This window comes from Manihot esculenta, chromosome 8, assembly GCF_001659605.2.
Source record: "Manihot esculenta cultivar AM560-2 chromosome 8, M.esculenta_v8, whole genome shotgun sequence".
NCBI lineage: Eukaryota > Viridiplantae > Streptophyta > Magnoliopsida > Malpighiales > Euphorbiaceae > Manihot > Manihot esculenta.
Genome location: NC_035168.2, coordinates 2,859,985 through 2,876,099, shown reverse-complemented (window position 1 = coordinate 2,876,099; position 16,115 = coordinate 2,859,985). Strand labels below are relative to the sequence as shown.

The following is a 16,115-nucleotide window of genomic DNA, read 5'->3' as shown; positions in this document are numbered from 1 at the left end:
TTTGATACAGGTGATGATCCGTTTGTGTACCTGGAGAAGTTCAAAACAATTACAGATGAGATAGGGGCGGATGACAGTAGAGCCATTCAGATGGCTGGTTTCACTCTGAAATGCAAGAAGGCACGAGAGTGGTTCAAGAACTATGTGAAACCAAGGGTGGACAGTCTGTCATGGGAGGAGTTTGCAAATGAGTTCGCAGAATGGGCTTTCCCTGACAGTTCCAGGGAGCTGAAGATGATTGAGTTTGAACAGCTGAAGCAGACAGATGAGATGGGTGTCGATGAGTACACCGATAGATTCTTAGAGTTGTTGCCGTTTGCTGGGCAACATCTGGACACGGATCCGAAGAAGTCGAGGAGGTATATCATGAGGCTCAATTCCAGGTATTCCTCTTTGATTCAGTCAGCTGATAGAGAAAGTTTCCATGCCATTATAGACATGGCCAGAAGAATGGAGGCTAGTGCCGTAATAGAGGGAAAAGTCAAGCAGTCAGTGGCACAACCTTCTGGTTCCAAGACCCCAGGTGGGGGAAGGATTGACCCTTCATCCTTGAGTTCAGGCAGTAAGAGGTGGAATAATACCACCAGGAAGACAAAGAAGAATAAGTTCTGGAGCAAGATCAAATCAGGTCTGGGATTAGGAGGTGGCTCAAGCTCTGGTGCTGATAACGCAGTTTGTACGAGGTGTGGTAAGCTACACCGGGGGGTATGCCGGTTTGGGACGACAGCCTGCTACAGGTGTGGGCAAGAGGGACACATGTCTTGGGAGTGTCCGAGAGCAGTTCCTACGGCACAGCCCCAGCAGACAGCTTCAGGTAGTGTGGCACAGCCAGCAGCTTCAGTCGCGACACAGGCCAGTGGCAGAGGCCGAGGGAGAGGGTCAGCCTCTTCTTCAACAGGTTACAGAGGGGAAGGTCCGTCAGCTCCAGCACGGATCTTCACGATGATGCAGCAAGAGGCGAATGCATCCAACACCGTGGTGTCAGGTAATATCATCATTGGTTGTTCAGATGTTTATGCCTTAATGGACCCGGGTGCATCCCATTCTTTTGTTTCTCCGAGAGCGGTCGAGAGGTTGGGTTTGATGGTCTCTGGGTTAGAGTGTCCCCTATGGGTCAGTGGACCCAAGTGTGACCCGTCAGTGGCAGAGTCAGTCTGCCAGTACAGTCCAGTTTTCATAGAGGGAAGATGCCTATCCGCCAACCTAGTGGTTCTAGACTTGACAGATTTTGACGTCATTCTAGGGATGGATTGGCTATCTACCCATGGTGCTACCTTGGATTGCAGAGACAAGGTAGTTAAGTTCAGATGTCAGGATGGGTCAGAGGTTGTCTTTAGAGGAGACAGGGGGAGTACACCTAGAGGTTTGATATCAGCCCTACAGGCTCGTAGGCTGCTCAGGAGGGGTTGTCAGGGTTATCTAGCTCATGTGAGAGAGCTAGACAGAGATGTCAGAGAGCCCGCCTCGGTGCCTGTGGTTAGAGAGTTCTTAGATGTTTTCCCAGACGAGCTGCCAGGTTTACCGCCTCCTAGGGAGATAGAGTTCGAGATAGAATTGATGCCAGGAACCAGACCGATCTCTATCCCTCCCTACAGGATGGCGCCAGCAGAGCTGGAGGAGCTTAAGGAACAGTTACAAGAGCTGGTAGATAAGGGTTTCATCCGACCGAGTACCTCACCTTGGGGTGCTCCAGTGTTGTTCGTGAAAAAGAAGGATGGATCCCTCAGACTTTGTATCGACTACAGACAGTTGAACAAGGTCACTACCAAGAACAAGTACCCGTTGCCTAGGATCGATGATCTATTCGACCAGCTAGCAGGAGCAGGTTGTTTCTCCAAGATAGATCTGAGATCTGGGTATTATCAGCTGAGGATCAGAGATGAAGACGTCCCAAAGACAGCTTTCAGGACCAGATATGGGCACTATGAGTTCCTAGTGATGCCGTTCGGGTTAACAAACGCCCCTGCAGCATTCATGGATCTCATGAACAGAGTATTTAGCCAATACCTGGATCACTTCGTTATTGTCTTCATAGATGATATCTTAGTGTATTCCAGGAATGCAGAAGAGCATGCCCATCATCTGCGGTTGGTCTTGCAGACTTTGAGGGAACATGGCTTGTATGCCAAGTTCTCTAAATGTGAGTTCTGGCTGAGGAGCATTTCGTTCTTGGGGCATGTAGTGTCAGAGAATGGTATTGAGGTGGACCCCAAGAAGACAGAAACTGTGGCTAACTGGCCTAGACCCACTTCAGTGACAGAGATTAGAAGTTTCTTGGGTTTGGCAGGTTACTACAGGAGGTTCGTTCAGGACTTCTCAAAGATAGCAGCTCCTCTGACCAGGTTAACCAGGAAGAATCAGAAGTTTCTGTGGACCGACCAGTGCGAAGAGAGTTTTGAAGAGCTTAAGAAGAGGTTGACTTCAGCACCAGTTTTAGCTCTGCCATCTAGTGATGAGGACCTTACAGTCTTTTGTGATGCGTCCCGTGTGGGACTGGGTTGTGTACTGATGCAGAATGAGAGGGTGATTGCTTATGCTTCTAGGCAGCTGAAGAAGCATGAGTTGAATTACCCCACACACGACCTGGAGATGGCAGCAGTAATCTTTGCACTCAAGATGTGGAGGCACTACCTCTATGGGGTAAAATGTGAGATCTTTACAGATCATAAGAGCCTGCAGTACATCCTGAGTCAAAGAGATTTGAACTTGAGACAGAGGAGATGGGTAGAGCTGCTGAGTGACTATGATTGCAAGATTCAGTATCATCCGGGTAAGGCAAATGTCGTGGCAGACGCCCTAAGCCGGAAATCACTCGGTAGCTTATTCCACATATCGACAGAGAGGAGGCCAGTGGTGAAGGAATTCTACAAGCTTATTGAGGAAGGTCTACAGATGGAGTTGTCTGGTACAGGTGCCTTGGTGGCCCAGATGAGAGTATCACCCGTGTTTCTGGAGCAGGTGGCTCAGAAACAGCATGAGGACCCGGAGTTAGTGAAGATTGCCAGGACTGTTCAGTCAGGCAGTGGTAGTGAGTTCAGATTCGACAGTAAGGGGATCCTCCGCTATGGGAGTCGATTATGTGTACCAGATGACATAGGGCTAAAAGGAGACATTATGAGAGAGGCTCATAATGCAAGATACAGCATTCACCCCGGAGCCACCAAGATGTATCAAGATTTGAAGAAAGTTTATTGGTGGCCAGCAATGAAGAAAGAAGTGGCACAGTTCGTGTCAGCCTGCGAAGTGTGTCAGAGGGTGAAGCTGGAACATCAGAAGCCGGCTGGAATGCTTAACCCGCTACCGATTCCAGAATGGAAATGGGAAAATATAACTATGGACTTCGTAGTAGGGTTACCGGCGGCGTCCAACAGAGTGGACTCCATATGGGTGATTGTGGACAGACTCACCAAATCTGCTCACTTCATTCCTGTCAGGAGTGGCTATTCTGTGGACAAGTTGGCGCAGGTGTATGTGGATGAGATCGTCAGGCTGCATGGGGTTCCTGTTTCGATAGTGTCAGATAGAGGGCTCCAGTTCACCTCCAGGTTTTGACGGAGTCTGCAGAATGCCATGGGTACTAGGTTGGATTTCAGTACTGCCTTCCACCCCCAGACTGATGGACAGTCAGAAAGGACCATCCAGACTATAGAGGATATGCTCAGGATGTGTGTGCTGGACTTTGGCGGTTCTTGGAGGCAGCATCTACCTTTGGTGGAGTTTGCCTACAACAACAGCCATCATGCTAGCATCGGGATGGCTCCATATGAAGCTTTGTACGGAAGGAAGTGCAGATCACCTGTTTGCTGGGAGGAAGTTGGAGAGAAGGTCTTGGCAGGGCCTGAGCTAGTAGAAATTACCAGCAGGGTGGTACCCATAATCAGAGAGAGAATCAAGACTGCTGCAAGCAGACAGAAGAGTTATGCAGACGTCCGCAGGAGACAGTTAGAGTTTCAGGAGGGGGATCTGGTATTGCTCAAGGTGTCTCCAATGAAGGGAGTGGTTCGCTTCAGGAAGAAAGGTAAACTAGCCCCACGATACATCGGACCCTTTGAAATCTTGCAAAAGATTGGGAATGTGTCGTACAAGCTGGATTTACCCGCTTCAATGGCAAGAATCCATCCGGTTTTCCATGTTTCGATGTTGAGAAAGTTTGTGTCAGATCCGAGCAAGGTTCTTAGTGAGCCTGATGTGGAGGTCTAAGAGGATCTCACCTATGTTGAACAGCCAGTACGGATCATAGACACCCAGATCAGAAAGTTAAGAAATAAGGAAATCCCGATGGTGAAAGTCCTGTGGAACCACCACAACTTGGAAGAGTGCACTTGGGAGACACGGGAGTCTATGCTCCAGCAGTACCCTCATCTCTTTTAAGGTTAGATCCCTATGTGTTGATGTGCTATATATGTATGTTATATGTTTGCCATGTTATGTGTTGTTTGGTGAACATTCGGGGACGAATGTTCTTAAGGGGGGAAGAATGTAATACCCGGCTAGACTCTGGTATCGGAATTCCTACCGTCCGGTGGAATCTCGGATGTCGGAAGCCTCTAGTAGGGTAGAAACATGTTTTCATAAAATGTTTTAAAGCATTTCATGGTTTTAAGTATGAAAATTAAATGAGTTTTTGCATGAAAAGTCTTTGGAGGAAAACCCAGGTTCGGCCGCCGAAAGTCAAGTTCGGCCGCCGAACATGCATGCGTTTTTGGAGGCACGTTAGGCCCCCGAAAGCATGAGTGAGGGAAGTTCAGGTTCGGCCGCCGAAATTCAAGTTCGGTCGCCGAATATGGCATGCGTGCGGAGGCACTTTCGGCCCCCGAACGTGGTCTGGCCAGCCACTATAAAAGGGGCACTTAGCCGAAATGGGCGAGCTTTCTCCCATTTTCGGCCACAGCTAGCTTCCGACCTCCCTCTTCCCAATCCAGTGTTCTTCCTTCAAATCCCCACCTTTTTTCTTGAGTTTTAAGCTTGCATTGAAGGTTTTAAACTTTTGAAACAAGTTTTGGAGCTTTGGGAACTCAGGAGCTCATTTTCGTGGATCTCCAAGTCTAGGTCGTCTCTCTCTCGATCTTCAAGAGGTAAAAGTCGATCTTAAGCCTTTAGCATGTTTTAAGTAAGTTTTAAGTAGATCTAAGGGGTAGAAATGCATGATAGGCTTTAAGTTGAGTTTATGGGTTTGATGTATGTTCTTGAGCAATGTGGCTTGCTTGTGTGTTGTAGTTGGGGTTTAAGTTAGTTTGAGGCCCCTAGGAGCTTGTATGCTTGTGTATGAGTGTTGTAGAAGAGTTTTATGCATGATTAGGAAGTTTGGGAAACTTGGAGGCAAGAGGAGCCAAGTTTCTGCCCTTTGGCAGAAACCAGGTTCGGCAGCCGAAGGGAGTTTCGGCCGCCGAACATGGCTTGAGAGGCAGCTTTAGGCTGCCGAAGCTTGCCCCCGAAAGTTGGAGTTTCGGCTCTGTCTGAGACTTTCGGCCGCCGAACATGCATGAGTTTCGTCTCTGTCTGGGAGTTTCGGCCGCCGAAGGTGCCGCCGAACCTGCCTGACTTTCGGCTCTGGAGGGACTTCCGGCCGCCGAAGGTGCCGCCGAAAGTGCCCTGTCCAGCCTTTTCTTGCATGTTTTCTAGGGGTGTTTTGAGGTGTTTTTAGGAGGTTTTTGGGGGTATGTTTAGAGTCTTGTTTATGTTTGTTTGGTACCTCATTTAAGTCCACCTGTGTAGGTTCGGACCCGAGGAACCGAGACCCCCGGCAGTGAGATAGCTACCTTTGAGTTGTTAAAGCTTCAGTCGTCAGGTGAGTGGAACAACCCCTTAAGTTTTAAAGTAAAGTAAAGTAAATAAATAAATGAATGAATCATAAAGCATTGCCCATGCATCACTAATGCCATGCAATATTTCAGGATGTTTGCATTAGAATTCACGAATATGCTGCATTGCATAAATTGATGTTGATGTGGATGGTTGATTGGATGATCCATAGTCCTCGATATGTTATGATGAGATATGGCATGTTATGTATGAAAGTCCAGGTTGTACCCATTCTACGTCCCTGGCACAAAGAAAGAGAAAGACCGGTTGACCCATTCTACGTCCCGGCATATTAGAATGTTATGTTATGATGTGTTATGTAAGAGAAAGACCGGTTGACCCATTCTACGTCCCGGCACTTTGGAAAGGAAGAGGACTAATGGTGACAATACCATCCTTTATGTGATTAGCTGTGATGTGTTGCATTTCATGAAAGCATAAATAAAAATAAAAAAAAAAGTTAAATAATATGTGGAAATAAAATAAAATAAATAATAATAATAATGATAATAAAAAGAATAATAAAATAAAATGAATAATAAATAATGAATAAGAATAAAGGAAATAATAAAATCAATGTTTTTAGTTTCTACTCATTGGGCTTTATAGCTCACCCCCTCTCCCCTAACCCCAGTCTTGCAGGTGCAGAGTAGATAGAGAAGTCAGCAGAGTAAGAGAAGTTTATGTAATAGCTTAGCTGTGGACATGGTTTGTTTGTAATGTAAAAGTATGATATGTAATGTAATGAAAGTTTAATAGTGTGCTTGACTAGAGTCTTTTGTATTCCCTGTACACATGGTCTTGTATGAGATATAATGTTTTTATGATGCCTATGTAACCCAAGCCTATGTTATGTTATGTTACCCCATTGGAGTATTTGACGAGGACTCCAATGAGAGGTTTATGCTATGTTTGTGCATGCACAGGCTAGGCTTGGCAATGAAATGTATGAATGAAAGAAAAGTTTTAAATTTTTATGTATGTTGTTGACCATGTATGGGATTAAACAGGTTCACAGGATGTATGTTTGGCTTGCTACGGGTTCTGGCGGCCTTAAGCCGACCTGAATCCTAGCGCCGGTAGCGGTCCGGTTTCCGGGTCGTTACTGACGTTCCTTGGCAACTTGTTGATTAGTGTTTGATTAGCGAACGTTTCCTAATCAAACTAGAACTAAGGGGGAATTTGGTTGTGAGAAGCGTCTTCCATAACCAAAACCAATTTATTAAAATAAAATAGGAGTCCTAAATAATCAATGATCAATTCTAAACAATCTGAAATAGATCCATACTTCAACTAGAAGCTTTTCTCTTATTGATTTACTCATCTTTAAATTATTGCTTTCTTTTGCTATTTAGTTTTAACTCATCAAATCAAACCCCCCTCTTTTATTTACTTGTTATTTACTTGACCTAGTCATTATTAGGAAAATCATTGGTGTCAATTCCCTGTGGTTCGACCCTATTGCCACTATCTACAAGTTTATTGTTGATTGTTAAATAGGATTATTTTTGACGGCTTCGACAACCGCTTATCAAAAATTGGCGCCGTTGCCGGGGAATTGATCTAACTAACGTATTTTCCTTTTGTGACCAGGGCTGATCGTAAAGAAGCTCTTCTTTACGATCCTGAAATTGAACGCACTGCCAAGACCTTACAAGCATGGCTACGGTAAGTATGTCTTTTCTCTCTTCTCAAATTTCTGAACTAACCTCTATGGTGAGAAATTATGGTATAGGTCAAGTCCAAGAACTTCAACAAGCACATGCAGGATTCTATGGACAGCCAAGACATAATCCCTACCTTGACACATACAATTCAGGTTGGGGAGACAATATGAGCTATGGCTATACAAGGGCAGACCACTACCATGACTACCAAAGAGATCTGCAATACAATCCATGTTGGGGGGACAATCCGAATTATGGCTATGCAAGGGCTGACTACTACCAAAACTATCAAGCCCAAGCAACACCTCAAAACTCCAATATGGAACTTGAAGAGATGGTAAGGAAATTGAAAATTTCTGGGAAAATTCTCCAACAGCAAGTGGATCAAGCGGTTAATTCAATGAACGCGCACATATTAAGAAGAGAGGAAGAGCTTCAAGATCTATGGGACGATGACGAAGAAATAGACCAAGCTGCTGAGTCTGCTGCACAAATCACCACTACACTTGAAGCTGAACCAGATACCCGATTCCAGGTTACTGCAAAATTTTCTGCACTAGCAAATTCACCCACTACCACACCTGCCACTGCTGAAATTGCACCGGCAATTGCTGAACCTGTTGTCCAAAAATCAGCAAGTGCTGAATCTGCCACCATTGCATCCCTTGTTGCTGTCCAAACACCAGCAACCTCAAAAATTGACACAACTGAACCAGAAGATGTTGCACTTACTGAACCAGCAACATACACCACTGAATCAGCCACTATTGCATCCCCTGCTGTTGTCCAAAATCTTGAGCAACAAGTGAGCCAAATGGCCACTTCAATGAGCAAATTTGAGTCTCAAGGGAAGCTACCCTCCCAAACTGAGATAAATCCAAGACAAAATGCTAGTGCCATCACATTGAGGAGTGGAAAAGAGCTACAAGACAGCAAGGCTAAAAAATTGCAAAAACAGGCCATAGAAGAAATTCTGCCAGAAAGTGATCAGGGCAGTGATTTGCCCAATTCACTAGTAGAAACTGACCCGATCGCTGGGCAAACTTAGCTGTCCAGCAGTGATTTGCCCAAATCACCAGAGAAGGCAGAGAGTGATCTGCCCAAATCAACAGACCAGGCAGAATCCAGTCAAAGGCAGAAACAGCAACTTATGGAGAAATTCAAGGTACCTCCTCCCTTCCCAAAGAGATTTGCAAGATCCCAAAAGGAGAAAGAGGAAAAAGAGATATTGGAGACACTTCGCAAAGTGGAAATCAACATACCCCTACTTGATGCTATCAAACAAATACCAAGGTATGCTAAATTTCTCAAAGAGCTATGCACCAATAGGAGGAAACTTGCTGAAAATAAAAAGGTAAGTGTGGGGGAGTGTGTCTCAGCTGTCATTCAAAGGAAACTTCCCACCAAATGCAAGGATAGAGGAATGTTTGCCATTTCATGCAAAATAGGCAACATAGGAATAAAGAAGGCCATGTGTGACCTTGGAGCTTCAATAAATGTCATGCCTCTTTCTATTTTTAACTTGTTGAATGCAGGTACACTCAAGGGCACCAGCATTATGATCCAATTGGCTGATCGATCTGTTGTCTACCCCAAGGGAGTGCTAGAAGATGTGTTGGTGCAAGTGGACCAATTAGTCTTTCCAGTAGATTTTTATGTTATTGACATGGAGGAAGACAAGGGTAAAATCACCTCTGATATCCTACTTGGAAGACCATTCTTAAGTACAGCAAGAACTAAAATTGATGTGCATGATGGCACATTGACTATGGAGTTTGAAGGGGAAGTTATCAAATTTAATGTTTATGATGCCATGAAATTCCCCAATGATGTTTCTCATGTTTATGGCCTTGATGTTATTGATGATTTAAGTCAAGAAATTTTTTATTTTGATCAAGAAAATTTACTTTATGATGGTCATTGCAGGAAAGGAGAAGTGGACAGCAACATCACTGAAGCAGAAAAAACAGCAGACTGCTGTAACTTGCTGGATGTGGGTGATTTGCCCAGTGATTTGCCCAGATCACCAGATAATCTGCTCAAATCACAGATCAAATCACTGGAGCGGACAGACTTGACAGACAATGATTTGCCCAGATCACCAGATAATCTGCCCAAATCACAGCCTAAATCAAACAGCAAACAGCAGAAATCAGCACAAACAGCAACTGCACCAGAACTGAAACCATTGCCCAGCCACCTCAAATATGCCTATTTGGGAGCTGGAAATTCACTTCCAGCAATTATTTCTAACCAGCTCAGCCAAGAAGAAGAGGAAAAGCTCCTTGATCTGTTGAGGAAGCACAAGAAAGCAATTGGGTGGACCTTGGAGGACATAAAAGGCACCTCAAGACCATTCGGTGGAGGCTCAAGACAGGATGCAGCACATGGAAAGCATGTTGCAGCTGCTGGTTCAACATTTTCTGCCCACAGACCAGCCACGACAGTGATTTGACCAGTGATTTGCCCAAATCACCTGCTCAAATCACCCACATCCCAGGCAGTCCCTTTCCTTCTCCTTATTAATTTTTTCATATTTATGTTTAAACATTGAGGACAATGTTTGGGATAGGTGTGGGGGTATTTGCTGTTAGGTTTAGGTTATATTTTTTCCGTTTACATTATCTTTTTGCTTTCTTTTTATTTCTTTTTGCATCTTTTTGCCCCATAAACACACACCAAAATTTTTTCACACATTTCACCAAAATTTGTTTCTTTTTGCATTATTCTTACCCCTTTTTGCACACACCAGAATTTTTTTCACTTTTTGCACACACACACAGAATTTTGTCTTGGCTTTTGTTCTACTCAATATAGATAACAAGGTTAAAAGAGTTTCCTTATCTCATGACCCCATTGATTTGCCACCCCTTTAAGCTTAAATTGAATCATTCACAGTATGTTACCTTCACTTAGGGAGTTTTTCTCTTGAATTGAATCCTCAAATTTGCTAAAGTCAAGGGAAATAAAAATACAAATACATGCAAACACAAAGTTAGTGTAACTCCCTAAGAGCTGATTTGCCCAAACTATCATAAAAAACCAGCATAAAGCACAAATCATAAACATGTTCCAATGGTCTAAGACTATGAACTAAGCCTAATAGCCACTTGGAGAAGTGACTGACTGAGTAACCGGGGGTGTATCACCCATGTACACAATCGCGTAAAAAGGTCAGTGACTTTTTCAAGCAAATAAGTTTCGATGGTCTAGACTATGAACAGAGCTAGTAGCCACTTGAACAAGTGACTAACTGAGTAACCGGGGGTGTATCACCCATGTACACAATCGCGTAAAAAGGTTAGTGACTTTTTCAGGCAAGGATAAGAATAAGTGCTGCTGAAAATAAAAATAAAAATTAAAAGGAGAAAGAGAGAAGGTGGCAAGTCACTCCTAGGGGTTGCATTAAACCTAACATAAAGGAATAAGCATGACTGAGTCAAAAACCTTTCTCTTGACCATGGTAGGTGAAAGGAAACAAGGAAAGGAGAGGATGACCTTAGTGCATGTACTCTATACTGTGATAATTCAGATTAGGAGTCTAGGGGGGCTGATTAAGTGGTACTTAGGCTCTAAGGAAAAAGGAGCTTGATTGACTAAGTTATTTGTTACTTGAGGACAAGCAAAAAGCTAGGTGTGGGGGTATTTGATCAAGCATAATTTAGCCACATTTTTATCATAATTATTATTGTTTATTTACACATTTTTTAGTTTAATTTATGATTTTTATCTTGTTTTTACAGAAAAGGAAGAAATTGAAAAATTGGAGAAAAAGTGCAGAAAATTGACAGAAAAGTGATTGGGTCAGTGATTTGCCCAAAACACTCAAATCACCGGGCAAATCACTTTGACAGCAGAAACCTGGAGGCAACAGGCAGAAGTGATATGGGCAAGTGATTTGCCCAAGACACTCGAAGACACTGGCCAAATCACTCGCAGAAGACAGAGAGCAAAAAACTGGACTGACTCACAGAAAAGTGATTGGATCCGTGATTTGCCCAAAACACTCAAATCACCGGGCAAATCACTTTGACAGCAGAAACTGACAGAAGAGCGGGAAATTGGGCAGAAAACAGAAATCCGAATTTTCATAAGTCCAATTCCAACCCAATCACTACCAACATAAAACCAAGAGCCACGAAAGAACTTTTCATCCAAGAAATTCCAATTGCAATTAAATTCAACATCAAAAGAAGAGTCAAACACCAAATCAAAAAGGGATTTTGAAACCCTAGATGGATGGAATTCTTCAGCTATAAAAGGAGAGCCTCCAAACCAGCAAGGGGATCGTCTGATCATCTCTCAGCTTCAGAAACTCTCTAGAAACGCAGCAATCTCTTCTTTCTTTTTTTTTTCTTTTGTGATTTTGTCCACCATGAGTGGCTAAACACTTTCCTTTCTAGTTGAAGTTGGTGAATTTCAGATTTTGTGATGAATTGGGAGATTTAAATCTCCATTGTTAAACTTCTATTTATTATCAATATTTATGCAATTTGAGCTTTCCATAATTATTACTTTGCTTTTAGAATCAATAAGGGCCCATTGCTTTTAAATTGCTTAAATAATATTGTTTGAATGATTTAGGTCCGTAATTACTTAGGTTGTTCAAATACACATTTAATCAAATTGCATAATCTAAATTTGACCACGCGGTTGGCAAGGATAGAATTGGGTTTCTCTAAGTCTTAATGCAGTCAACAGTTGTTCGATGCTACAATGCCCCAAGGACGTTCCTTGGCAACTTGTTGATTAGTGTTTGATTAGCGAACGTTTCCTAATCAAACTAGAACTAAGGGGGAATTTGGTTGTGAGAAGCGTCTTCCATAACCAAAACCAATTTATTGAAATAAAATAGGAGTCCTAAATAATCAATGATCAATTCTAAACAATCTGAAATAGATCCATACTTCAACTAGAAGCTTTTCTCTTATTGATTTACTCATCTTTAAATTATTGCTTTCTTTTGCTATTTAGTTTTAACTCATCAAATCAAACCCCCCTCTTTTATTTACTTGTTATTTACTTGACCTAGTCATTATTAGGAAAATCATTGGTGTCAATTTCCTGTGGTTCGACCCTATTGCCACTATCTACAAGTTTATTGTTGATTGTTAAATAGGATTATTTTTGACAGCTTCGACAACCGCTTATCACCGGGCTATTTCAATTAATATTAGACTCATCTTGTATCAAAAAAATTGTGTAGAATTAGTGGGATTGTGAGGAAAGGACTATTCGTGTGTAACGAGGTGGAGCCACCTGATTTACTAGCGAACCACAATATCCGAGAGTTCAGTTCTGGCTTAGTTGCTTAATGTGAGACGTAGTCAGTTGCTTGCTTAACGTGGGAACAACTAACACGAAATTACTAAATATTTTGAATTAGCCATTTTGGGTCAAGTGGAAAGTGGATTCAAAAATTATTTGGTTCAGTTTGGATCGGGTTGTTTCAGTGGTTACTGATGAGCGCCGGGCCTCTTACACCTGGTGGTGAGGCCGGGTCCTGAATAAGAATACAGGTCCAAAACCCATCAGGCCATTCTCAAGGAGACAGGCCCAACATCATAAGCCCTAGCCTGGCGACGTGGAGCAGGCCGAATCAGACATGAGCGCGGGTCCATCAGGAGATAACCTAACCCTGTGATATGACATGGGGTAAAATAGCCGACCCAATCACCTCGCAGTTCTATCAGCATGCGCGCCGGAGGAATTAAATGGTCGGTCACTTGACATGGAGATGTGCTTTGACTCGTCCGTACATACGGTCTAAGTGACAGAGACATGTGGCACTATAGTAGAAAGATGGTTATACATCGCTAGCAGGCTTACACACACATTATAAAACTCTATTTTTTAGATTTCGGTATACGAGTCATCGTAATACACTGTAATACACTGAGTTTTTATAATAGGCCTATATATATGTAAAGATAAAAAGTAACACAGTTGAACATGACATAAACATGATAAATCAACACGGGAATTGAAATCTAGATGGGTTTCTCTTAAGGCAAGAATTCTTTGAGTGCCTCTCCAAGGGCCACATTGGTGGTGCTATAACCACCATCAACAACTAAATTCAACCCACTAACATACTTGGACTCATCACTCCCCAAGAACAAAGCAGCCTCAGCCACATCCTTTGCTTCCAAAACAGTCTCCTTCAGATTAGCTGCTGCACCAATAATCTCCTCCACCATCTTCCCGTTAATCCCTCCCATTGCTTCTCTCAGCAACGGCGTCGCCACCCCATACGGCGAAATACAGTTAACTCTAATCCCATATTTCCCCAATTCTACACACAAGTTCTTCGTAAGTCCAACCAACGCATGTTTCGACACAGCGTAGAAGTGAGAAACATCGCCATGGCTCACAGAAGCAACACTGGACATTAAGATAATGCTTCCTTTTCTTGCTGGGATCATAACACTTGCAGCGTGTTTGGCTCCCAGGAATGATCCATACACATTAACGTCAAAAACTTGCTTGTAACTTTTGTACTCAGCTTCCAAGATGCTTGGACCTGCGATATCTGAAGTTCCTGCATTGTTGAACATTATGTCGAGCTTACCATACTTTGAAATGGTCGTGTTTATGGCATTTTTGACATCAGTTTCACTGGTAACATCACAATGAACATAATCGGAGCCGATTTCATTACATACAGAGTGTCCTAATTTATCTTGGATGTCGGCAATAACAACGTTAGCACCATGATGAGCGAAGAGTCTTGCTGTGCTCTCTCCGATCCCACTCGCTGCGCCTGTGATCAGGGCTACCTTGCCTTGCAACCTGCAAAATAATTGTTGTGAAGAAAATGTGATGCTAAGAGTAATTTTGTAAGTAAATTTGGATTATATATAACTTGAGCTAATTTGCAATTTATTACCTCTTGGCAATGGGGGCTAGTGAAGAAAAACATTTCATTTTTTTTAGAGTTGTGATGAGGTTTGATATATCTAGCTAACATATATAAGTAAATATATATGGTGCGGCAAACTGCAATGAGTCTAACTCATTTATTGGTATCAGAATTGTCTCTGGGATAAGAAGTTTTCGTGTTCAAAGAGCCTTTAACTGCACGTGAAATTTTGACAAAAATTTCAATATTTTTTTTAAAGCCGGCCTTTAATTATTTAATTGTAAATATAGGATTGATTTTCTTCTATCCACCGATTTGAAATCTACTTTTGATCCATATTATTATTAATGAAATAGCCACAAGATAAGTTGATTTGCTAATATTGAGTGTTGATGGGAAATTTAAAGACATTCTTTGCTAGCCCCATAAATGGTATACCCAGCCTACGCTATTATTGATTATTTAAGGTTTTTACGCAATAATTAAGAAATAATTAAATTATTTAATTAAATTATGATAAATTACTGTTTAGTTTGACTAAATTACGCTTTATCTCTCATAATTACTCCAATTTTAGTAACCTCTTCATATTAATTATCTACCACTAAAAAGTTTATATAGTAATTAAGAGTGGAATTAAAAATAAGATATATTTTACAAAATTGTAAAATAAAGTATATTAAAAGTTACAATATTTCATACTATAAAGTACATCCTTCATTCTACAAAGAATAGATTTTATTTTTAATTTGTATCAAATTATAAGTCATTTTCTTTTTGAAATTGTAATTTATTTTTCAATTTCCAAATTATTATTAGCATTTCTTAGTTGCATATTAATCTCTATATATGGCTTGTCAAACTATATGCATGCACTTTAGTATTGGAATGTAATTTTTAATTAGTTTGCATTACAAATAGAAATCGTTCCTGACATATCTTACCTTTGAAAAAAAAAAAAGTAAAGAGAAAAGAGAATATGAGAAAAGAAAGCTTCAAAATATTGATTTGAACTTACTGTTTTGCTTTATGGCAGTTTACTGTTATTTCCAACTGGGAAAGCTAAATTAATGTGGATTATTTGCGGACGGAGTAAGTGAATCGAACTAAATCATGAGTTATTTAAAATTCAATATAATAAAAATTTGATTGAGTTGGATTTGTAATAAGGAGTTAAATTTAAATTTAATTTTTAATTTAGTTTTACATAATACCGACATAAACGTATTCACAGTTTTAATTATAGATTTAATTTGATAATAAATATATCTTAATATATTTGAGAGATTTCATATTTTATTCTTTCAATCTTAAATTTTTATTTTTAAAAAAACACTGATATAAGGCATCTTTGATTTATAATTCAATAATATTAAGAATCTGCTTCTTAAAATATATCAAAAATATTTTAGCATACTTAAAAATAATCTCTATTAAATATATGTTAAAAGATTTTTTTTTAATTATTTAACAATAATATTATCTGACATTAATATTCGAGTTACTGCAAAGTGCATATTATATTTAATTACAATATATTATTAAAATTATTTAGAAAAATTCCAATTCATAAAGAAGTTTAAACATATAGTAGAAAATTAATTAAGCATGCCAAGTTCTGAATTTGGAGAAATTATATGCTTTGTATCTTATTGTAGGTAGGGTTTATATAAATTTTAAAGAAAATTACTACTTAAAAAAATTAACTAATTAATTTTTTAATTTTAAAAAATATATTTATTAATTATTTTATTATGTAGTTTTGAGAGCTTTGAATTTATTAA

At 40.9% G+C, this 16,115-nt stretch overlaps 1 protein-coding gene across 1 annotated transcript; it reads right to left on the bottom strand.

Annotated features, from left to right (window-relative positions):
• Positions 1–13,253: 13,253 nt before the first annotated feature.
• LOC110620730 (secoisolariciresinol dehydrogenase) lies at positions 13,254–14,610 on the bottom strand. Its single transcript, XM_021764559.2, has 2 exons — positions 14,359–14,610; positions 13,254–14,261 (listed from the first exon to the last, which is right to left on the bottom strand). Exons 1-2 carry the CDS (start codon positions 14,394–14,396, stop codon positions 13,475–13,477), a joined length of 825 nt encoding a protein of 274 aa, XP_021620251.1. The 5' UTR covers positions 14,397–14,610; the 3' UTR covers positions 13,254–13,474.
• Positions 14,611–16,115: the final 1,505 nt, after the last annotated feature.